General features: G+C 36.3%; 1 protein-coding gene across 1 annotated transcript in view; it reads right to left on the bottom strand.

Moving 5' to 3' along the window:
• Positions 1-24,711, bottom strand: part of LOC145683814 (uncharacterized) — a 45,667-nt gene extending 20,956 nt beyond the window's left edge. The window contains exons 1-2 of the mRNA XM_081755407.1: positions 24,641-24,711; positions 16,737-16,902 (exon numbers count right to left, since the gene is read on the bottom strand). Coding sequence (XP_081611533.1) covers positions 16,737-16,836 — 100 coding nt within the window. The 5' untranslated portion in view covers positions 16,837-16,902; positions 24,641-24,711. The remainder of the gene's footprint in view (positions 1-16,736; positions 16,903-24,640) is intronic.
• Positions 24,712-26,724: the final 2,013 nt, after the last annotated feature.

The raw sequence follows: 26,724 nt of genomic DNA, 5'->3' as shown, positions 1-26,724 counted from the left end.
ATATGATATGACGCTAGTGTCTGCAAACAGTTGCTTGACATGTTTTCAACAAATTGTATTTTACTGTTATCGAGATGTTCTGTTCATAGCTTGCAAACAGTGGTAGTTCACAGAAGTCGCATGGGCCTGTCTGGGAATGAAACTTCCTTCTTTGTCGAGGGATGTCACAGCTGGTGGGCTGTTTTTAGGAGAAGCAGGTCAAGATACTGTCTGCCATGTGTTTGTTCCGATGAAGTTTAGTACATTTACTCATTTTTCATGTCTATGGCAATCTGAAAATCTTTTTTTTTTTTTTTTTATCATTTCTTCATTCAACAGGTAAATAGTGAAGAGTAGAGAACATACAGAAGTGTGTTATTATTATTTTAAAAATCTGCTCACCTTTGAAATAATAGCGTTACGGAGGCCTTGTTTGAATTATTCATGTCCCTCGTTCAAATGTCTTCGAAGCCACACCCACATCCGAACCAAAAATACGGTTTAGACTTCCGAATTATGCTATGCGTAAGCATGGGTATTATAGAATGACTATCCGTCTACCTGTCAGCAGGTATCAGAGCAAGAACCGTAAGAAATATCGATAAGCGGTTTCTTGGAATTGAGTCAGTGTTTCAGCAATAGGTTTCAACTTCTTTGTTCATTCTCTATTCAAACCGGAAGTGGTAGAAATTAACAATTTCCGATTTCGAATTTGATCGCCATAGAACAGAAATGGTGACATAGCAAGAAGCGGTTTTGTGGAATTGATTCTTCGTCTCAAGAAAAGATAAAATTTCACTCGCATCTCCCTACCAGTGTTTCTTCCAGACATGTTTTATGGGGAACACTGCCCCTCCCGGAACTCTGAGAGTGCCCCCCGGACGAAACCAAAATAATACGTCTATAATATAATAATAAATAAAATAGTACCAGAAGTGCCCCCCGGAACGTTTTTTCTGAAAGAACGACTGCTCCCTACGACAACCGTAAATAGTAATATATTACCAATTTCTTCGGTTTTCGATTGACTAAAGAGCAAAACTTGTTACGAGACAATGACAAGCAGTTTATTTTTGCCTTTGATTCAGTATCCCAGCAGTAGGTATCAACTTCTCCATTAACCCTCTGCTCAAATTGTAAATGGTAATAAATAAATAAATAAATAAATAAATAAATAATAACCTTTTCCGGCTTCAATATTGGTCGTCATAGTGCAAAAACGGAAAGAAAGAAGCAGTTTTTTTGTTTTTTTTTTTCTGGAATGTACTCATTGTCGCAAGAATAGGTTCTCCTAAGGTAAACTGTATTCAACAAGTAGTTTTAGAAATTGTCATTTACGGTCCCCCATTTCATCGCTATAGAACAGAAACGGTAAAATAGCTAAAAGCATTGTTTGGGAACCGATTCCATGTCCCAATAGTTTATTCGACTTTCACGCATATTCTTTTACTCAAACCGGAAGTGCAAGATGGCGGGTAAGTAATTGCAATTTGATTTGGATACAGAGTCGGAGAAACAGGTTCTATCTTTTATCTTATCACTCTGGTTACTTGGTGTTTTGCAGAATCAGTGTACAGCGTTGCCAAGTTTATCCATTCCCGTTCTGAAGAAGTGTCTTAGCAGCTAAATGTCAACGAGTAATTCACCTCAATTTCCTCCTCTTTCGCGTGAAAGGAAAACAAATCGAATGTAAATCTAAGAAAGAGGTGCGACTCGGAATAGAGTTTGCCTTTGTCTGTCATCAATGAGCAAATATCTTTCACTCGTGACGTTTGCTTCCATGGAATCAATTTCCAAACGAAGGATCAATTTCTCAACATGTATTACAAGTATCGGCGTTTCTCAGCATATAATAAAGATATCGGAGTGCTTCAGGTGCGTACAGATTTTCCAAAAACCTACATCTCTCATTCTGCAAAACGGGAATGTACACTCATTGCGTATTTTCTGTTCTTCAAAACATGGCAACACTGAACGTTGAAAACCAGTTGGAATCCCTATCTGCGAAACAGGATTCTGCCAAACGAGAACACGAGGATCATTCTATTGAAAACAAAAGTTATAGATGTACTACTTCCAGTTTTATTATTGAATTCCCATAGTTTGGAAGCTACTTATTGTAGTTTTTATCTTTGAAAGGAAACTCACTTGTTTCTCAAATGAAAATATTGTTCAAACGTTTCTACATGTGATATTCAAATATTATTACATTAAATATGCCTACCAGCTTTTTTTTTTTTTTTTTTTTTTTTTTTTTTTTTGAAAAATGTAAACTGTTTCGTGGTGGAAAATTTAGACATAACTTTTTAAGAATTGTAAAGTTTTATGTTGTTTATTTTTCACCTTTTAAAATCTTATTTGAGGCAGACGGGTATACTATAATTTGTAAAAAAAAAATAAATATGAAGAAATGCACAGCAGAATGCATGAGTTTCCCATAGTTACATGGGTGTATTTGGTACTCCTACAACGTATCCTTCTACGATTTGAGATTATACCTCCTATCACGAAATTGTATCTTCTGACTTCATCTTACTCGAGGATCCAGCAACTCTGGTAAAATATAACACATATAAAATGTTTGTAATTTTGGAAACATTTTATTCAAAAAATGATAATATCTTAGGATACGTTCAATGTATAGTCCCTTTGGTGTCCAAACAGCAAAGTCACACTACTGTCCAAAGGCGCCGATCCTGGGGGGCCGAGGGGGCCCGGGCCCCCAAAGCTCATGTGGGCCCCTATTATATTTGTAAAATATACAATATTTGGCATAATTTGAGTGCAATTTGTATTAAAATCTTCATATATAGAAAAAATATACCTTCTGCATCTGAATACCCCCCTCCCCAAATTTACAGAGAAACCGGCACCCTTGCCACTGTCTACCTGTCACTCGTAACTGTCCCTGAATTTGATAGTAATAATTATGGTTACTTTCCAGTTTCAGCTCCTTTGTGAGAGAATCTATGTGTAAGTAAAACTTCTTCAATTTTGTAGCCGCTTCTGTTGGAGTATAATCACGAGCTGAACTTGGACACTTCACTTCCAACAATCCATCGTCGTTTATAAGTCCATCAGGACTGGCAGCTAACCAAGGACAGAGACTGTGAACTACCAGTCCGCATCGCGTGCACATATATAAAATGGAAGAAAAAACTAATAAAAAGTGCTCAAAACCAATGAAAAGCAGGGTTTATTTTTGAAAATTATCTTACGCTTCCCGCCAAACATGGCGCTTCACGGCTGGTCTGTCTACCTCACTCATATATACGGAGGGCGCCGTCGTATACTCTCGATCCGGGTGCTAATTTTCTACGGCACGACAATAAGTAGAACTTCATCGCCACCGCAAGATTTTATTCTAAATCAATTTGGGTAATTTTCCTCGCTTAGATAAATCAAGATGGAACTAGCATTTGAATTGATCGATCTATTCCAAAGATTTTTGTACAACAAAATCTAACGTTGGGATTGTACTTTTCCTTCTGGTTACTAGAAATGTCACATTTTGAAAACAAAAGGAAAGAAAGAAAAATAGTTCTAAGATTCATGATCTTGGAGAAAAGAACAACTTTAGGTATACTTGGATCTCATATTAATTTTCTTGGTATCGATAAGACACTATGATCTGCTTAGTTCTAGAACATTGAAAGTACGAAATTTTATTGCCACAGTTATTTTACTAACGGTTTTCCCATCACATAGAAGAGTTTATATAGCCAAATGAACAGAGTTTTATTGTATTTTAATTTATTTTCATTATGGATAAGTTTATTTGTTACTTTTGTTAAATTTTGTACATACAGGTTGCAATTATGACTCAAATTCCGTCGTTGTGAATTTTAGAAGAGGGAAGTAACGAAAAAAGTCGAAATATTAAACTCATAAAGTAAAAGACTATACTTTATACAATAACATATTTTATCAGAAATATTGAGTAAGTTTCAGTGGCATATTTAGGATTTTGTTTAGGAGACGTAGGGCTATGCACAATATGTCAATAAGCACTTTAATTTTTCCTTATGGGTGCCAGCAAATTTTAACGATTTTCGGGCCGGTTAGGGGACTGGAGCCCGATAGCCCCCTAAATACGCCAGTGGTAAGTTTACGAGTTGGTAGTTGGTACTACTATTTTGAATAAGGTATGTAAGGATAATTTGGAGGTTGACATTACATACAACGCTTTCTTGAGTAATAATAATAATAATAATAATAATAATAATAATAATAATAATAATAATAATAATAATAATAATAATAATAATAATAATAATAATAATAATAATAATACAAACTTTGGGTAATGTATTTTATGTAGTTGACATAGGTGGGAAGAAGGAGACTCATACGAGAATAAAATGGAAAGCTTATCTGTAGTAAAAGTAAAAACTATTGGTTATTTCATGAATACAAGAATTGCGTTCCAGCAATGCTTTCTGAATCTCCCCTTGACGAGTTTTCTGGCTACGCCACTGGCTGGAGCCTTTCATGTGCTTCGGTCCTTTGCTACTCTAGTCATTTTTACATAAGAATTGCACATATACGTAGGTATAACTCTGTGTAATGTGATTTACGTTGAAAGATGAGCGTTTTGCTATTAGTTTTTATATTGAATAAGTCTATATGCATTGAAAGTTTTCCTATGACCCGTGTTACATATAGATCCAATAACATCTAATTTGTAGTGTAAATCATCGCAAGAGAACGATGTTTACCAGACAGAGAGACTACACATCGAACAGAGGGTTTATAATGGACAAGAATTTTTGTTTTACCACCATTCTCTGGGCTCTGCACAGGGACAAGATATGTGACTCCAGGGGGTAAGGCCGGATGAGTTTTGACCTGCACCCTTACTGTGTTTGCTGTATTTGTGTGAGTTACACGAAGTGCCACTACGTGGCGCATTCGTCTAACAACAAAATTCTCCAGATGTGGGAATGCCTATTGAAGGACCTTAATAAACGACAAAAGTGAATATTCACATGTAAACAGTGTTTTATTTTTTATTTTTTTGTCATGTAATAACATGCGAAATTTCGGATTCTTTCCTAAAGTTATAGTTACTTTTTCATACTGATTTATTTAGAATACAGTGCATAAAGATTCAATAATTTCGTAATTAAAGAAATACTGTAGAGTGTGCTCGAAAGCTTTATGCTTTCAGGATATATACTCATTAACTATTTAGTACATCTAGCTAGTAACATAGCTAGTCACCTTTTATAAGTGATCAATAGCTAACAAAATCTATCAACTTCGTATAATGTAACTTGTAGGGAGTAACTGTGGCGATCCACGAATCATTGCAATTACTATGAATATTTAATACTTAGTTTTTGAGAGTGGTGAAGTGAGGTTATTGTTATTATGTAAAAGTATGCTATTTTATGATTAGCGCTGCAGCCACCGAAGCTTGTAGCCGCTTTGGAAGCTAGATACTTCCTTATTATTATAGTGGGGCTTGCAGGCCCGTATCGAGGGGGGTCTAGGGGGCCGCCGCCCTAAATTTTTGCTGTCCCCTAAAATTTTCACAGTATGTTTGCAAATGTAACTATAATATGGTTAGATCGGGCTCCGGACCACCTAAATTTTTGGGCTGGCTACAGGCCTGGGGGCTTGTGACCCCCTTGAATGCCGAAGCATTCCTTAGTATTTGATCATATGTATTGAAGCAATCGCACTAAGTTGTTTTATACAAATGTATTTTGTCGTTCCCCTCTCATATGATATATTGTAATGTACGAATGTGAATAAGTAAGCAAGCATATGTATAATATTTTCTTTTGGCTATAGATCATCTATAGGATGACTTTGCTCAAATAATTTACTATGATAATTAAAAATAGATGTAAAAGAGCACATGCGACTATCCATAAATAAAATTTTATATACAGAGTGATCAAGATAATGTAAACAACGGAGGTAAACAGTAAATTAATACAATACAGAGGTGCAAACACTCACTTCGTGGTTTGTATTTGGTCTTCCATTAGCAAATGCTAGTTACTACAGAAAGTCGATAATACTCTGGGTTATTAAACTTTCTTATGAAGATTTCGAAAGCCTGTTTTGTTTCCTTTTTCTTAATTTGACTTTTTTTAGTTCCAATGCATAAGAAACATTATTTAGTTAACTTCAGGTAGCTGAAGCCATGAGATACTACTTTCTGTTTTTTTTTTTTTTTTTTTTCGTACGTTCGAAGTCGGGAACATTGACGGTCTATGCCCTTGTGTTTACATTTAGATTCTAAATGAATATATCAATGAACGATTTTTTATTATTATTATTATTTGCGTACCTCAGTGGATACAACTATTGTGAAGTAAAGAATAATACAGTATAAGTGATGAACGAAGAATTGAAAGAAAAAAATTTTCATATTTACCTTTTTTCTTTCAATTTGCTTTAACTCTTATTGCTGAAGCCCAAACTTACCCCTTTTCTTTTCTTTCATTCTTATCCTATATTTTTTAAAAATTATTCTGCCTCTGGCGGTAGCGGATAGTTTTTATTTTCGAAATTTCTAAATTAAAGGAAACAAACACCACCCCGGACAGTCCGGAACCTTGGAGGGCGTCAACCGGATTACGGCGATACGAGGACATGTTAGAAAGGGGGAATTGTTAATAACTTACCTCTTTGTAATATCTCCAAGGACACCGATTTGTTGTGATCTCCAAGCGGATAATAGGCCTGGATGGCGAAGGCACAGAAATATTTTTAGCTTAAAAACTTGTTTTTTAGATCCGAGATCCCCAGGGCCGGATTTCCCAATAGGCCCGGTAGGCCCGGGCCTATGGGCGTAAGCTCCCAAGGGGCGCACAGTCGAGAGAAAAAAAAATAAAAAAAATCTAGAAATAAAAATAAATAGCCATAACTTAACATATTTTTTGAATTGATTAAAAAAATTAGGCTAATATAGCATTCTTTATTAGTTTTTTTATTTATTTGCCCAAATGGCTAAATTGAACAAAACCAAAGTTATTCCCCAATCTTTTGTTAATACATTAACGGTATTTTGTTAAGCCCAGAACCAAGAAAATTTCTCAAAAAACTTGCAATGATAAAATTGCATCGTGCAGTGGTGTTTAAGCAATTAACATAGAGGCCTGATATAATTTTTTAATAAAGGTTTTTAGGAAAGTAACTTTAATCAGACTAGGGGGCGGAAAAAATTATTGGGCCTAGGGGCGCCAAAATGCTAAATCCGGCCCTGGAGATCCCGGGTGCATCAGTCACTTTTTTAAATCATTCTTTGTTATTCTACCTATTTTCTTTTAAAGTTTCTTTAACCTCTCTTCCCCCCTCCCCTTATATTTACAGTAAAGTATATTTGATTATATTTTATTTTGATTAAAGATTTCAAGTACTTCTTTGCTTGCACGTATTTTGAGGACGAAAAGTAAATGCATCGTTCTGTGAAAATCAAGTATTTTTTTCCTAGTCTTTTCACTCACTCACTCACATTAATTATAGAAAAACACTTGGCCGCCGATCGAACCAAGGACTACTTTTTTTAAAAGAAGTTAACTGATTCACCGAACAAGTAGCAGTAACTTAGAATAATATCCTTATTTTACTATATTTTTACTTCACTGTACAGTCTACAGTTTTTTCCAGTAACTTCCTTAACGAAAGGGACACGAACACAAAAACATTGAGGACAGTTAAAATTTCAAAGTCTCTCTCGCCGGTAATCAAACCCGGGACCCCGTACATGAAAGGCGCAAGTGGTAACCACTAGACCAGCGGGGAGGGTGCCACTAAGGCACAGTGGCCCTATCTCATGCAACGGTGATTGGGGTTTCCTCTGATTTTGAAAAAGAAATGGTAATCTCAGTTTCCCGAAAACTTCGAGACGAGGTTAAACAACGGGAAGAAAAGTTTTAAAATAAGCAGAAAAAAAATCATTAGCTCACAAATTATAAGAAATAGTAAACAATGATCAAGTGCAAACTTGTTCCTCATAAAAGGTTACATGTAATCACACATAGCGAGTATTACAGCGCATATGTTAAAATCGGAAGTGGACGAGGCACCAGTGACCCTAAAATGAAGTCTACTACGAACTACTAAAGAACAAGAAGTTGTTTCTCCTTACATCACCATATTTATTTATTATTATTATTATTTAACATTTAGAATTTAGGATTTTAGATTTTTGAACTTTCGGCATCGAAGGCCATTTAGCTCGTCACGTAAATGAGGTATCACGTTCCTCGGCGAGCACACATTAGGAAGAAAGGAACGAGCACACATTAGAAGTTAGGTACCACCCCGGCAATTTCTTGGCATGAATTGGGAAAACACAGGAAAACCTCATTCAGGATTCCTGGTCTGAAAAAGCTTTTCCACTTTTTCCATCGAGTGCCTCCACTGGGAATCGAACCCGGGACCGTTCGCACCAAAGGCGAGAGCGTTAGCGGCCACGCTAAGCAGGGCCACTATTTTTAACATGTTTTTGTTTATTTATTGTATTGTTTATAATTGAAAGTGCAATGTGAGAGCTAAAAGCTCTCTTCTTCACATTATTCAGAGCCCCACCTCCGGTTTCCAGTAAATTCCCACGCAAGTTCTGTAGTGTTCGGGCTGTGGAAGAGCAATCGTCCATGTGACCACTAGAGATTAGTAAAATATCTTAAGGGTCATTTTTATTAGTTGCGGGATGTCATGAATAGCCTCATACCCCACGATGCAGTTATGAAACATCCATCCCATCTAACGTATGAATATTTGTATAGAGAATTATTTTGCTCATCCCATTTCTAATTAACAACCAACAAGTAAGTGTTAGGATAGGGGAAGAACTGACGGAAGAGAGTGCAATTGGAAGGGGAGTTCGACAAGGATGCTGCCTCTCGCCAACACTATTTAATGTCTATCTAGAAGAGATAGTGAAAAAGAGCCTACATGATGATGATGGCATTTCGGTAGGAGGTAGAATGATTAGATGCATAAGATTTGCAGACGATATGGCGCTTCTTGCAGAATCTGAAAAGAAAATCAATAAAATGTTAGAAAAAATGAGAAAGGGTTTTGAGGAATATGGGATGAAAATAAATGTTAGAAAGACAAAAGCCATGGTGATTGGAACGAAGGGGTCTGTGTCAAATATAAAAGTAAGAGGGGAGAAAATAGAACAAGTGAATAGTTTTCGATACCTGGGTAGTATTCTTAGTAATGACATGAAGTGCGAATGTGAAATAAAAGCAAGGATAGGAATGGCGAAAGAAGCCTTTAGGAGAAAGAAAAGTCTGTTTTGTGGGACCTTGAATAAAGAGTTGAGAAAAAGACTCATAAAATGCTTCGTGTGGAGTGTTGTACTGTATGGGGCGGAAACATGGACATTACGTAAAGGTGACGAAAATCGATTGGAAGCGTTCGAAATGTGGGTGTGGAGAAGAATGGAAAGAATTAGTTGGGTCGAGCGGAAAACGAATGAGAGAGTGTTAGAAATGGTGGGTGAGAAAAGAACACTTTTAGATATTATTAGGAAGAGGAAGAGAAACTGGTTGGGACATTGTCTAAGAAGAGATTGTATCATGAGGGACGTCCTAGAGGGTATGGTGGCGGGAAAGAGAGGGAGGGAGCGAAGGAGACTACAATTAATGGATGATATTAAAACAGAAAGTTCATACGCGAAGACGAAAAGGTTAGCGGAGGACCGTGGAGCATGGAAGCTTCTCAGCTGCGGCAAGTGACCTGCCAATAAAAGCAGAATACCTATGATGATGATGATGATTTCTAATTAACTTTTGGTGAGATAGATCTTAAATGTATAATACGTACAAAATTTAATGATTCTGTGACGTTAGGCGTAACGAAAAATATTTCGGTGTTGAGATATTGTAATTTTTTTGTTTGTATGGGAGAACATCAGAAATAGTATCTTTACTTACTAGCTATAACACATAGAGAAGTTTAATTTCTCTTAAAGAGAATTTATGTTCAGTATAGAAAGAAGTAAAAATATTCCAGCGTTATTTTTATATTAAGTCTTGTGCTTATGGGATGAAAGAAAGAAGGGTCTAGAGGAAATAACTCCAATTTTACTTTTATTAAATAAATACTGTATGTTTGTTAATGAAAAATGAAATGAAATCTTTCAGTTTTACGTCCCACGATTATGCCGGTGAGGCTAAAGGCGACAGTGATGATGAGTAATGAATGAAATTGTGGAATGAAGAAAGTGGGATGAAACGGGAGAACCCCGAGAAAACCCACGCACACGGCGTTTGTCCGCCACAAAGTTCACTTGGTGGGGGCTGGGATCGAACCCGGGACCCCAAGCACCTGTTTGTTAATGGTTGTATCGGCTTCTGTGATAGGTCGTCTCCTCCAATTTGAGGATTAACATAATATTGACTTTAAATGGCATTTTCCTCCTTCTAGAGGAGTGAAGTGAGTCATGTGCCCTTCAATATAGTATTGTCCCTGTTCTTGTGAATCGATATTGCACGCGAAATATTCTTTGTGAAATGCTATCTAAACAAAAATAATTGCTAATGTAATTTGTTTTTGTTGATGTTTTTACACTGAATTGACTTTATGTCAATTCCTATGTAATAAAATAATGTGAATATCAGGCGAAGAAGCAAAGATATCCCTCCCCTCCCCCAGTGATCTGAAAGTATTACAGTGAAAATTAAATTTTAGTGAAATGTTTAAAACTTCAGAAACTGTGTTTAGTTGTTACGATGTTTGAAAAGTCGGCTTACCTTATGAATGCCTTACTCAGCTGCTAGTGCTAAATTCAGTGTTACTATTTTTGGAATAAATCGTCATACCTTTCACGAAATATCGTCTTTTGGATAGTTAGTCTACTGAAATTTTATGAAAGATCTACCCACAATTTGGAATCACTTAAATCATTATTATTGCAACAAAATTAGTGCAAAGCATCTTGTTTGCACCTCGTTTGTGTGGTTCATCATTCTTGGAAAGTAGTTGTACCTACATAGAACATTATTTTAACTGATGTTAGCATTGCTTCGTATAACAGAACATATGGATCAAATCAGAATATAGTAATATACCAGACAGAAGTTTATCCGAAATTGACAATCCTTATTATCTCGGACATCAAATATTTCTAGTTTATGGAATAAATCTAACTGAACAAATACAATTTACGGCGAAAAACAATATTGCCAATATTTTTTAACTTTATTATTCTTTTGTTTATAATATTCTTAATATATAAAAATATAAGACTCAACATACCCAAAAAGATAATTATATTCTTAAAGAATTCTTGATTAGAACTTATGTGTGACTTTTTTTTTCATAAATTTCTTTCGTAAAGATATGATCCGAACGGAACATGACTTCGAAAGACTATTTAATATATATACACTTGGCGAATATTTTTCTTGTTTTTTTATAAAAAATACTCTATTGGAATGTCAAATAATCAAGTCAGTGAATATTGTTGGTTGTATGCGAAACAATTACCAATGAAAATGTGATATAACTTTCTTTAATGTATAAAGCTAAAGTATAAACACACTTAATGGAACATATAAACCCTAATAACATTTTTTTGTCTTCCTCCTCATTCACTGTTCTATCCATATACCGAGAGGACATGAGGAAATAGCATTTGTAACTTTATCACTGTCAATTCTTTTGTACGCATATAAAAGAAAACATTTACATACATATATCCATATGCTGCTATGTAATTATTTGATATATTTTCTGGTATTTTGAAGTTTTATTTTTTATATATATTTTTCGTATTTTGTAATAAACATTTTATGATATATATTTTGTGTTGCGTATGATATTACAGATAAACCGTAAAGTAGAACCAGGTTTCCTTATAGCCCTTGTGATAAGATGTTTATGTTTTAATATGTAACGTTTCTATTTCAGCTGATATTCGAGTAAAATAGAATTACAATTCAGAAAATAAATTGTTGCCGTTCTCACCAGAGTAAAGTCATTAAGAGCAGAATATTTCTTCATAAGATCGGCAGTTCAATATTAAAATAATTTACAGCTCAATTTTAATATTTCACCGCGAAGTAAAGTACTTATTTTTCTTTCTTTGGATCTTATAATTCTTTATCTCTGTTCTCTTTACTATTCTATTCTCAACTCTTTCCCTCCTTACCTATATCCTTCAACCCTACATCATTCATCCCTTGTTTCGAATGCCCCTTCCTCTATTTTCTTCCTCTTTTCTCCCTTTCTCATCTTTCTATTCTGTTTTCTTCGTTTCCTTTCCCTTCCTTCTTTCCCAGGCTAACCATCCTCCTTCGATTCCTTGTGATGTCAATATTCCAGCACTGCTATATAAAATTTTCAATTTAGAACACAGAAATCAAAATAAAGAAATAATTTTCTTCGGGTCAGGTCTCTAGGGTTCAGTTGGCCAAAAATCTTTAAATGAAATCTTAGAGTTTTTCGTCCCACGATTATGCCGGTTACGCTAAAGGAGACGGTGATGATGAGAGATGAATGAAATGGTCGAATGAAGAAAGTGGGAGGAAACGAGAGAACCCAAGAACACGGTGTTTGTCCACCACAAAATCCACACGGCGTGAGCTGGGATCGAAGCAGGGACCCCACGAACCGGAGGTGAACGCTCTATCACTGAGCCACCGCGCTCCCTTCAATTGGCCAGCAACTGACTCAGGCAAGGAATGACAAGGAGGAAGGTTATAGATTAACCCACAAAGAGGATTCATAAAAAAAATGAAATCTTAAAGTTTAACGTCCCACGGTTATGCCGGTTAGGCTAAAGGAGACGGTGATTAAGAGAAATGAATGAAATGGTGGAATGAAGAGTCGGAGGAAACGGGAGAACCCCGAGAAAACCACGCACACGGTGTTTGTCCACCACAAGTTCACTTGGTGGGAGCTGGTATCGAACCCGGGACCCCACGCACCAAAGGTGAACACTCTACTATTGAGCCACCGCGGCCTCGAGGATTCATAAATGATCAATATATTAGGTAATTGAGCCCCTATGTAATAAATCGTAAAGGACTGGTCACTTGACTTCCGGTGTGGCAGGGAAAGCTATGAACATGCACCAGGTGCAGGATGTAACCCCTAACAATGTGCACATTAGATTCACGACCTGACACTGGCTGACAGACGACTTATTGTGCAGAGGTTAGCTAAGGTTACTAGCATGTCATTCGGTTCAATAAACACAGTATTACACCAACGCTTGGAGATGCACAAGGAACCTCCAATGTTAACCATTGAACAAGTCTGTTGTTCACAGAGGAATTTGGCCTCGTTTGTGGTAACTTTCTTGCCAGATATGTGACTGTAGATGTGTGTTAAGTATATCAGTGCGATCCAGAGTCCAAGCAACAGATTTTGAAGTGACGACACCATGATTCCCTCTGGCCCCCAAGAAATTCAAGATACTGCCATCAGCTGGCAAGCTTATGGTCACGATTTTTTGGGATAGTAAGGGCCGAAGGAGAATTCCAATTCACAATTGATTCCAAAAGTTAGGGAGAACATCAAGAAGAAACGCAGAGGAATGCTGCATACGACAGTGCTGCTTCTGCAGGACAATGCTACTGCTTACAGAAGTCACCTTACTGCCACCGCTATTGCTGGTGCTGGGCTTGAAATATTGAGCAACCTCCTACTTTCCAGATTTTTCCCAAGTGACTTTCACTTGTTTCCCAAGCTTGAGGAGCATCTGCGAGGGTCAAGGTTAGGCGATGAACATGTTATGCTGGCTTTCGAAAAATGACTTCTTGGACATCAATCAAGTTGTATTTTTTTAAAAAGATAGTATTCGTGCTCTAGAACATACACTACTCCACAAAACTTAAGCAACCCGAGAGAACGTGATATAAGTGACGTGTGGGGCCCATTCAACACTGGTTAGTGGCATGCCCATACACAGAGACACACAGGCAAGGCGAGCACCCACTCTATCGCATAAGCAGCACCGTTGCAAGCGCGGTGAACAACTTATGCCATGAGGCTTACACCACAGCCCAGTAGTGTCCGAGGCTCCAAGCATTGAGTTAGTGGTTCTTGTTTGAGGTACATACCTTGCAATGGCTGTTAGACGACATTTGAGTGACTTTGACCGCGGGCGAATAATTCGGCGGTTGGAATTGGGCTGATCGAAAGTGGAAGTGGCGCAGGAATTCAACGTGAACAAAAGTGTTGTGTCGAGGCTGTGGAGTCGCTTCCAAAATGGAGGTGAAGTCAGTAGACGCCATGGAGGAGGCCGTCCGAAGAAGACGTCGGCCGTCGAGGACCGATTTCTCACAATTTCTGCCAAACGTAACAGTCAAGCTTCATGCTCTCAACTGGCCAATCAGTTGTTTCAGGCTACAGGACAACGCGTGAGTCGTGAAACTGTTCGTCGGCGGTTCAGTAGAGCAGAACTGTATGCAAGGAGGCCTTTGCTGTGTGTGCCATTGAAACTGGAGCACAAACGTGCGCGTTACACATGGTGTCAGGAGCATGTTGCATGGGGGAACACCAGTGGGCGCGTGTCATGTTCTCCGATGAGTCGAGATTCAGCCTGTCGTCATATTCTGGTCGGACTTTAGTGTGGAGAGAGCCAGGAACACGCTATCATCCAAACTTCATTGCTGAACGGCCGTCCTATTGCGGTGGTTCCATTATGGTGTGGGGTGGAACTATGTTGAATGGGAAAACGGACTCATATTGTGCAACATGGTACTTTGACAGCACAACGGTACCAGGATGAAATTCTTAATACACATGTGCGCAATTTCCGCGGAGCATTTGACCCAGACTTCCTGTTCATGGATGACAATGCCCGCTCACACCGTGAACATCTTGTGTCCGAGTATTTGGAGAGCGGAGACATTACGCGTATTGCATGGCGTGCATATTCGCCGGACTTGAATCCCATCGAGCATGTGTGGGATGCTCTTGGGCGGCGAATAGCGCAGCGCAGTCCACCAACACGCACTCTTCTTCACCTGCAAACAGCTCTCCTTGTGGAGTGGCGCCATATGCCGCAAGACTTGATCAACACTCTGATTTGCAGCATGGAGGCCAGATGTCGTGGTATAGCTGTTCGTGGTGGTCACACGCCATATTGACTGCCTATGCCCTCGCACAATCCAGCTTCACCTGTTGAGGTATCGTTGTGCTGAACTTTGTGGTCACTCTGTACATCCTAATTGTATTGTTCGTCTTCACTTGTGTTGCATTGTGCATCTGGACCGTCTGTTTGTTCATTGTACTTGGTGCAGTGATCGTGTCGTTTTATTTTCTGCCACTTTCTTCGAGTTACTTAAGTTTTGTGGAGCAGTGTAGATGAGAGAAGAGCATTATAGTCACGTTGTAATATGTGGAAAAATAACCGATGTTCTATCTCAGATACAATAATTGTTAAATACACCTCATAAATAAGTAAAAATACATTTTACTACTTTTGGTGTCCATCTGACATTAAGTCCTTGCCTATACGTAGTCAACAATAAGGTCAAACAACTTAAAAATGGACCAGAAACAGATTAAAAGGTTTAGCCTAATGTCTTAGAACCGTTTTACAGAAAAATGTATTGTTAGTAAAACTTTGGGAGAAGATCCGAAAATTTATCAATTTATATCTTCCGTAATCTTGCCCAAGAATTATTGTTTATTATGTATTGCAGGAATATCCAATTTAACAAAGTTTGTCGTATACAGTATGTAGGAAAAATAACATAACTTAATTTAAAAATTAAACACAACGAATGTGAGATCTTACGAACTGTAGTTCTTTTCATTCAAAATACATTCCCTTCCCCATCAATACACCACTGGAGACGATCAACCAGTGGTACCATAAAGTTTTTAATGTCCTTTTTCGGAATTTCCTCAATGACCTCGTCACGACAGACTAGACGTGAGTAATAATCTCACAAAATGTTCCTTTCATGACCAATTTTAATTTTGAGAATAGGAAATAGTCACATGGCGATAAATCAGACGAATACGGAGAATGTGGGAGCACATAGATTTGTTTTTTAGGCAGAAAGTCACGGACTCTGACATGATGCATTGTCGTGTGGGAAAGACCTACTACCTGGCGCTCGATACTCGCGCCTTACGCGAACGATTCCTTCCACAAATGCTCCATAACAACCAGATAATAATGACCATTAACAGTTTGACTTTATGGAACGAATTCCCGAAGCATAATACCTTTGGAATCGTAAAAACGAATCATCATTCTCTTCTCACGTGACATTTGAAAACGGAATATTTTCGCTTTCGGAGAACCTGAGAACATACACTTAGCACTATGGCGTCTTGTTTGCCGTCTATAGAAAGTCTCGAATAATCAAGTCTCATCACCAGTAACAATCGATTCCAGGAATGTTCTATCCGTCTGGCTGTTTTGTTGAGCAGTTATCCAGCTTTCCGATGATATGTTTCTAAAATAGATGGAGCTGGTGGTTACCTGTATAGGAAAAACGTTCCGTTACATTTCCGACATACTGTGTATGAACATAGTTTTAATATCTGAGCATTATCAGATAGAAATACGCTGAGCAACAAAGGGTAGAGCGTGGAGTAGGAGAGAGGAGTAAAGCAAGTGTTGCCAGAGTACGTGTAATAATTCATTTACCAGTAGTATACCAATACAAAACCATCAACTATATTATCAGTATCCTAGTTTAACTATTCCCACTGCCAGCTGACAAAGAAACCATCACATCGTGATGTCAAAGAGCACGCAGTTGAAAATGGCTAATCTACTAGAAGAAATTGAAACTATCAACAGGTGAAATACTTACCAGAATTATTTAGTTTGCAATTGTAATATACGATGAAGACGGAAATTACGACTGCAAGAAGTTGAAGAACTTTGACCTGGTTTCTGAAGCTGCATTCCATTTTCTCAAGTTCCTTGGTAGCAAATGGTTTGATTCTGACTCCAATTATCAGATTACTAATCAATATCTGCACAAGAAACATTTAAGTTATATTACAAATTTAACTCTTTTTTTGTGTATATTTTTATAAAAAATACATTTCCAAATTGAATTCTTCTAAACTTATATATTTGTTAATAATCTAAATTGTTTTAGATAATTTAAATACTCATCCGAACCTGTTGCTGTACGCGTTTGTTTTATTGGACTTGAGGAAACAAAATTAATCATGATGTTCAAAATTAAAGTATAAATTTCACAGTCCTCAAATACAATGGGGCACTTTTTTTTCCTTTTAGGAAAATAATTCATTTGTGATTCGTTCAATGATTCCAACCTCGATTCCAAAGGAACTGATTCCTCGAAAACAGTTCCTTCAATGTTACGATGAATCAGTTCCTCAGGAAGCTAAATAAGGTTAGGGATCGTGTTGATTAATAATGTCTTTCTTTCACTGGTTATTTTAAACGTTCTTTTAGAAGTAACGAAAAATTTATTACTATCCTAATTTTCACTCCTAGAATAGTCGTCAATTAATAAATATTCAGTGTTTAAAACATAAATGAAAATACAACATCAGGAACCATTATATTCCCTAACTCCAACAAGTTATGGAACAACATTCATAAAAACCTAAAACGATACATTATATCTTAACTTTTGTGGCAGAAGTAAGTGAAATACATGAATTTTTATTCATTTAAGGGGGTGTTTCAACTAACCATTAAACTATGTAAAAGTAAAATACAACATATTTTAAAATTATAGACATGGGGATTACAGGGGCGGATCCAGGGGGCGATCGGGGCAATGGCCCCCCAGAAGAGGAAACTTTCTTATTTTATATATAAATAAACCCATCCGAGACTCTTAAAAGTAGCTCTATGTAGCAGTATTACGACCTACCGCCCCCCCCCCCAGATGTCCGTCCTGGATCCGCCTAGTGATGGGTAAATTCCCGGGAAGATATTGTTCGGGAATATTCCCAAAAATTGGAATTTTCCGGGAATTTATGTACAATCACAAAGAAAATTGCATTCTATTACTATATTATATCAAATTTAAATTCGCTTTTATATCAAAGTATATTATTACTGTTGTCCTCAGGGGAGTCTTTAGAATGTATATTCTGAACGATGTTATGATATTTTATTAATATTTTATTATATTTAGAGAGTACGCATAAATGGATATTTATTTACAATATGTTCTATGAAAGTAAATATGTTTCAAAAATGGTGTAGTAAGTCCACATACTTTTAAACCGCTAAACAGTTTAAATTTACATGTTAGTGCATTTTCTAAACTTCTACTACTAATATTGTAAACATATTAAATTTTTAAATGTTATAAACAAATTAGGTTGGGTAACTGCCGGAACACACATGTCCCACCATTTTGTCAACATTTGCGCATAAATATGTATGTTCACAATATTTGCCAGATACTTTCCTGTCTTTATAATTTTGTATCACGTAACATTGCCACACACGACTTTTCTTCCTGCCCATTTCTCGAAATTCCATGCTTTAATTCACATGTAAAAAAAGTTCGAGTACCTCTTCAGAAATTCGAGACACAGAGAGGAGACAGACAGACGTCTATTACTAACGGTGGTTAAGGGTTAATTAATAGTACTTCATTTCTATTTCTCCATAATTCTATATTACTTTATACAAAATTGTTTCTTTCTATCATTTGTAAATTAGTACTTTGCAACTTTTGGCGATTCTTTAGCTTTGGTGGGTCAGATTTTGCACTTTTTTTTTTTTTTTTTTTTTTTTTTTTTGCGATATTCTATTCCGATGCGGTTGTTTTATGGTTTCATATGTTAAATTACGTTACCAACATTAAATTTAGGCAGGATTGCCAAGCGAGTGTGAGCGAGTGAAGGCGGGTTAGAGCCCCGCAGGGCACGTTGTTTTCTATCTTCATTACCAACAATTCACTTTCCTTTCTCACATAAATCACTTCGACTTACCTTTACGGTTTGTACAAATCTCCTACTACCCTAAAAAAAAAAAAAAAAAAAAAAAAAAAAAAAAAATGTGTTCGATACTTTCTTGACTACCTAAACACCACTACCAACTAATTTCTTCTGTAAATCCAGGGATTTATTTGTAGCCAGGGAAGCCTGGGAATTTCCCCCCTTCTAAGTTTTGGTTTCCCTGTCTCTAGATTTAATTCTATCTTCCCAGCCTGGGAAGATATTTTCCACCTTTCTTAGGCTATACAATCTGTTTTAAAAGTACAATAATTCAACTCCATATTTTAGTAACAATTCTTTACTTTTTTAGTGTTTATTGTCGCGAGCTATGCTGGTCTTGTTTATAGAATTGTTTTCCGAAGAAAAATATTGTAGCTGATTCCACTGATTATCATACTTCATCTAAGTAGCAGAGTAATAATAATAATGATAATAATAATAATAATAATAATAATAATAATAATTATTATTATTATTATTATTATTATTATTATTATTATTATTATTATTATTATTATTATTATTATTATTATTATTATTATTATTATTATTATATAACATTTTCAGTTATTAGTGAGCAGTCACTGCAGATGTGAATTGGTAGTTTCTTCGTTGACAAGCACCTTAAAAAGAACATAAGGAAATGGATATTAGACTATATTTTAATAAGGCAAAAGCTCCTGACGATTAAAAGGCAAGTAACTCCAGTACACAAAGTAAGAGGCTTTCGTGTTAATTGCGAATGAAATTCGTGTTAAAAAGACAACTGTGATATTTAGAACTGCCTATGTTATTGCGCAAAATCATCGTTTACCATGCATCTTATTAAATAGTAAGAAATAAATAGAATGAACCTTGAACAAGTTCTCTACTCTAATGTTACGTGTTCAAATATTATTGATTTTGTAGCTACAGAAATGAACGAAAAATGACCCAGTATCTTGCGAACTCCGATGAACCCTTCGCGCTAATGATGGACGAATCCTCCACTGTGTCTCATAAATCTGTTCTCATTGTGTATATCCGTACTGTAATTAATCAGGTGTGTAGCAATACATTTTTTAGGTTTATTTGAATTATAGCTAACAATAGTCAGAGAGGTTTGTGATTCCATAGTTAAAATATGTGAAAGTATGAATCTTTCCAAAATGATATTACGGGGAAGACTTATACAATTTGTATTGATGGCGCAAATAACATGCAAGGCGAAATAAATTATGCTGTTTCTTTACTCCAGCGAGAATTAGACACCAATTTATTGTGTTTCACTGCATGAGTCATAAGCTGGAACTGGTTGTTCACAACGTTGTAAATACGATTTCAGATATGGTTCATTTTCAAAGCCTTGTAGTTCGATTGCACGGTGTTTACTGAATGTCCCCGAAGAACAGGAGAGAAATCGAATTAACATCACGAGAACTAAGTATTCGCTTCTATAATATTACTAAACTTTTTGATATATGGTGGTTAGGCTCTTCTTACCGTTCAATAGAAGCATTGCGGAAGTCCTACCCTGCGCTAGTAGAACACTTTCGAGAAGATTCTACAAAATTTGCAGAGAAGCTTTCTGCAGGGTGAAATATTTTCAGATCTGTACGTAAAACTCACTAAGGGAACTTTGCTTATGAAATGTCCATGATCCTGGATGCCCTGAAACCTCTACCTATCCTTGGCCTGTTTCTACAAGAAAGATCTGCATCCCTTGTACAGCGGTGGACACTTCTAAATGGTACACCTTAGCCGTAAATCTCCATATGGCTGTACCGTTTAGAAGTGTCCACCGCTGTACAGGTAATAAGCAAACTTGGAAAACTGTAAATGTTCTGGAAGCGTTGAAAGAAAAAGGGGCATGTCCATGGAACAATTACGTCAGTTTGAAGAAACTGGTCAGTTTTGTAGAGTCTAACTGGCAAAACCCTTTGACAATTAATTATGTTGAGAATTACCAAAAAATAAGATTTGCAAGGATCTAGCAGATAACATACGCTCGAAACGGGGGGGGGGGGGGCGTGAGGCCGAGGTTTTGCTACAATCCAATTGACGAGAAGAATTGTCTGCAAGAAAGTTAAACGGCAACAAAGAAGTAATGCAAATTTAAAAAATAAAATAAAAAATAAAAGAATTAAAATTTTCCTCTGATGATTCAGCCAAAATTCTGCAGGAATTTCGAGAGCATAAGATGAAACATAAAATTGGCCCAAATCTACAAAATCTTAACATGGAAATCAGTATTCTTCCAGTTTCTTCTGCAGAGTGTGAGTGAGGCTTTTCCAGCTTAAACTTCCAACATACTGATACTAGAAACAATTTATCTGTAAAAACCCTCGAATTTATTATTTTCATAAACGTTAATGGACCAGATATTACCTCGTTCAATGCAGAAAAGTATGCCATCAGCTGGATAAAAAATGGACATCATGACATCATGCTACTACCAACAAACCAACTGGGAAAAAGACGGTATCCGATGTAAAACAACCTCGTATTGCTACACTATTCTACGTATTGCTAAAGTGAGGTACGGTCTGAAAGTATTGTTAATTTCTAAAGACAGTGTTAGATAACATGCTGTAAATAATGCTTCAGCTTAAAACTGTCTTTGTTCAATTCAGGATTCATTTTAATGCCAGTATGTTTTGTTGCCCAGAAGTTTACTTTTAGCAGGACATTGATAGGTGCACACACCCCTGAATCTAATTTTATTAAGTACAAGGAGCAAAATGGTACTAAAACTTACTTATGATAATGGGGAATGACATTTAGTAGCGTCTTTCCCCTTCTATTTAATAAAATTAGGCTCAAGTATATGTACACCTATCTTATATCTTACCTTTTGTTGTATTTATTGTTCGGGCGGGGAACTTGGTCTTAGGAAGGACCAAATTAGAACAGACTAAAGAATTACTTGTCATAGCAATACCGTTTCTTATGACAAGGTGTGCAGATTATAATGCAACTATAGGGCTTTCACTGGATGCTCTACACTTGTCCTCAGCAGTAGGACAAAAAGTAGTATAACTCATGCAATCTAATCTACCTAACCAAATCTTATCTAACGTACCTATCCGTATTTATCATAAAATTGTCTTTAAAAAAGTTTTTAAAATGATGAACTTGGGAGTCTCCTATCAAACCAGTACCATAATTCCAAAGTATGTAAATTTAAAAATAAGGTAGTCCCAACCCCACTAAAGTTGTTCTGTTATACGGAACACAATCGTACATATATATTCCCCCCTTCTACAAAATCCATAAATAAATCACTGCGTAAATCATCCTACTTTTCGCTAGTTTTGGCTCCCCAATACTAAACAATTACTCTACTTTTTAGTGCAAATGGAAATGGAACTTAAGTTATATAAAGTGCTGTCAAAGAATCTTAAATTTTTTAACCTCCAAATTCTTTAAAACCTAAAAGTCATAATACATTAAAATAAAGTAATTAGACATATAGTTCCTATAATTTGGAATCTTGATAAAGTAAAGAAATGGAAATAAATTCCTTCCCGGGAATTTATAGGCTAGGGGAAAAAACCGGAAATATTCCCATTTTTAAAATTTCTTCCCACCGGGAATATTCCCACTGCCCATCACTAGATCCGCCCCTGGTGGAGTTTTGGGGCATTACCCCCCAACATTTTGAGAAAAAATAAAAATGCCACCTAAAAGTCTATGATGGCCACCTACCAAGACCTCCGAGACCGACCAACAGGTCTTCCCCCCCTCCCAGCAGACAATTCCTAGTCCGCCTATGATTATAGAGTTGAATACAACCGAATATCTAATAAATATTAAATATATCTCACTAACACTTGCATCACTACAAGTGTCTCCTGTGTTGCAGAATTCACTTGACATCTTAAATAAGTTTAAATCAGAAAGAAATTCCTGAGAAAATAACTCACGAAATATAACATTCGTCCTTTAAAATATTCAAATCTCAAACGCAGCATTCGATTCCTCGTCGTATTTCATTCACATCATGCACCGCTCGATCAACGATTATTGCAAGGCGCAAACCTACTTCTGTATTCTCTGCTATCAAGAGTTATGGGGCGTTTACACTTGGTCGATTTAGTCGCACGACTAAATCGACTCGCTGCATTTGCCACTAAATCGAAGCAACTAGGCCGAATCAGATCGATGGATGTGTTCAATTATTTCAACCACAGAAAATAGAACGTCTTTCAATTCAGTTGCCAGTCGATTAGTCGCCTTCGATCAACAAGCGATTAAGTCGAAGTCCCGTTTACACGGTCGATTAAGTTGAAAGTGACGTCAATTCAACTGAATCGAACGCAAATCGACTAAGTGTAAACTGACGTAGCAACTGGAACAGTTTCGTTCAAAAAGAACGGAATGAACTGAACCCAATCCTTGAACCGAAAGTATCAATTACTGAATCGAAAGAAGCAAAATAATGGATGAATTGTCTGAAGGAAAGACCCACAAGGTATCTAACTGCAGTTTACAATAGTATCCATGTTATTTCCAGCCAGTGCAAAGTCAGAAAATGATGTCGTGTAAATGAGTAATCATTCCCCTATGTTATGTACATTACTCTAATTATAAATTATATATAAAGAAATATTTATTTATCCTCTTCACAATGACAAAACATAATACCTATGTGTTAAAATAGTTTTAAAATATGCACACATTTAACAGGTTACTTATAAGTTTCAAATATACTATGCATAGGAATAATAAGTCCTATAGAGCCGCCTATCCAACAGATATCAGTGCGTAAGCGGTAGGAAAAATTGGAAATTGATTTTCTAATATTCATTCAGGGTAAGGGTTCGGTTCTTGGGTCTAGCCTAGAAGGAACTGAGTGATTGGAACGAAACTTGCAGGATTCATAACCCATCAGACAACAATAAAACCACGAAAAAGCTAAATCTTCCATTTGCAAACACAAAGGGGGGATGATAGGCAAACCCCCTAAAAATTGTCCAAATGAGACAAAACTCACAAATATTAATCAGAGTAACGTACTGAAGACAGAAATATATTTTCTTTTAATTTATCTACTGCTATTTGGAGGGAGCAGAGGGAGCATATTAATCCATAAAATCCTATGGCGGTTTTATTGTTGTTTTATGGGTGATGAATCTTGCAAGTTTCTTTCTAATCACTCAATTCCTTCTAGGCTAGGCCCAAGGACCGAACTCTTACCTAATTCAGTGTACCAAGAATATGTTTCACTTACGTCCTTCCTCAACTTTTAAAGCTGGAAGTGGTATTAATCAACCATTTTCGCTTTCAATATAAATCATAAAAAGAGAAAATGTTGAAAACTAGAAATGCTGATATTCGTTATGTGTGTGTGTGTATGTGTCGTATGCCACCAGTTTTGATTATCTATCTTCACCTATGCTTGTAAACATAAAATACAAAGTGCAGAAATACAGAAATACCTCTTCGTCCGAAATTAATATACAATTCAGTCTTGTTTCGAATTAAATGCTACAGAATAGATTCAGGGGTGTCAACGTAACTTAATCTAACATAGCCTAGGCCTTAACATGCTGTATATACTTTCCGGCCCAATGGAATCTTCTATGTAATCACTCGCTCAAATCGTAAAATTACCATTTTACTGACGAGCTATTGTAAATCTGCAGATAGGCTATATTGAAAATTCCATACTTTAATTAGTATGAAAATAAACAACTTAGTGTATCTAAGACACGAGTATCATGAAATCATGCATTTAATACTATTAATATGGTAATGTACTTTAGATAAACAATTCTGAAACTGATATAGTATTTACCTTTCCTTTTTATCGGTCACATACTTTTCTTATTAAAATATTTAGTACAATAATGCACCAGTCTTTTCTTCTAATGAACCAGTAACGGTTAAATTGATACCTCGAGCATAGTTCATGTAGGCTACAAATATAAAAATTCCGTTATATGTACCTCACAGAAGGATTTTGTAATTAGAATTAAATTGTCCAACGGTAAAGGTTACAATGAGCAAATATAAAGTTCACAATCAGGAAAAGGAAACGTCACAATGAGAAGAAGGTCAAAATCGCGAGGGAATCTAAGTACCTAGATGGACAGGTCTGAAAAGGTGGGGACAAGGGAGAATCGTATAATGAAAAAGTGTAAATGAAGACGTGGTTGTATAAACACGTAAATATACAAAGAGGAGAGATATAAGGATAGGGTATATGTTCATAAAGTCCCTCTTAATCCTGTTTCTCCTCACAGTACACGGAAACACAATATGCACTCCAAGGCTGTCACTTAGAAACTCCAGCAAATCTTTGATCAACGTTAATAAAGAATATATTTTTTAGCTCCATTTGGACTTCAAAATTACTTCTGTATTTCTTCAGGAACGGGCAAGTCGTTCTTGTTGACTATATCTTGAATAATATCATCATTATTATCACAGGTATTCTGCCATTATTGGCAGGTCATTTTCCGCAGCTGGGAAACTTCTACGCTCCATGGTCTTCAGCTAACTTTTTCTTCTTCACGTACGATTTTTCTGTTTTGATGACGTCCATTAATTGTAGATTTTTTCTCCCCGTCCTTCTCTTTCTAGTCACCATACTCAGTAGCACGTCCCTCATAATACAATTCCTTCTTCGCCAGCGTTCTACTTCCTCTTCTTAATAGCATCTAATATTATTATTTTCTAACACTCCCTCAATTTCTAACACCTTCTCATTCGTTTACCTATCGATTCAGCAAATTCCATTCTTCGCCATACCCACATTTCGAAAGTTTCTTGTCGTTTATCATCACTTTTGCGAAATGTCCAAGTTTCTGCCCCACACATTACATTATTCCACACGAAGCATTTTATGACTCTTTTCCTCGACTCTTTATTCGAAGTTCCACAAAATAGCATTTTCTTCCTCCTAGTCTTATTTCGCCATTACTATCCTTGCTCTTATTTTACGTTTGCATTTCATATAATCACTAATAATACTACTCAGGCATGGAAAACTAGTCACCTTTTCTATTTTCTCCCTTTCACTTCTGTAGTTGACACCGACCTCTTCGTTCCAATCATCATGACTTTTGTCTTTCTAAGATTTATTTTCCTTCCATATTCTTCACGCCTTCTCTCACGATTTATAACATTTTATTGATTTTCTTTTCCGACTCCGATTCAAAGATGAAAATTTGGTCATTTAGTTATTATTATTATTATTATTATTATTATTATTATTATTATTATTATTATTATTATTATTATTATTATTATTATTATTATTATTATTATCGTGTTATCCCATTTTAGGACTACATGTTAGATTTTGTTATTTACGTAGTACTTTCGTTACGAAATGAACGAATTCTAAATTATTGTTTGAGGGATAACTTGCATTAGATTGGTGTGCTTGGTGCAGATTCACTTTAGGAGAATTGCTTAACCGTTGTGACTACAACTACAACGTCTTTAGATATGCCACTAAAACAACAGTTCAAGAAAAGAAACCAGAATATATATTAGGTTTCTACCAAAAAGGGTGCATATGATCTGATCGACTCAGCGTACGAGCGGTTGCGTAGGGATGTATAAGTAGGAAGCAGGTGTGTCACCCTCAGTGAATTTAGGCGTAAACGAGGATGACCCAGAAAAGAAATGGTCACATGTACGAAAAAATTAAGAAGTAACCTCTAAAATAGAAACATTGTCTTCTCATAGCACTTAAGTTCATAATGACTTCCTAGTACACTGTTACGTGATTACAACAGTGTGTCTACTAAAATTCCAAAATGAAATTTCGTAACTTTTTCATGACCTTTGCTTTACCAAACCATGAAATTTCATAACATTCTCAAGAGCGAATTTGGGTGCGAATTAGGTCGAATTTTCACGCATGCGATA

Source organism: Thermobia domestica, chromosome 4 (genome assembly GCF_964235325.1).
Source record: "Thermobia domestica chromosome 4, izTheDome1.hap1.1, whole genome shotgun sequence".
NCBI classification, from domain to species: Eukaryota; Metazoa; Arthropoda; class Insecta; order Zygentoma; family Lepismatidae; genus Thermobia; species Thermobia domestica.
The sequence above is the reverse complement of the archived record's forward strand: the minus strand, read 5'-3'. Positions and strand labels throughout refer to the sequence as shown.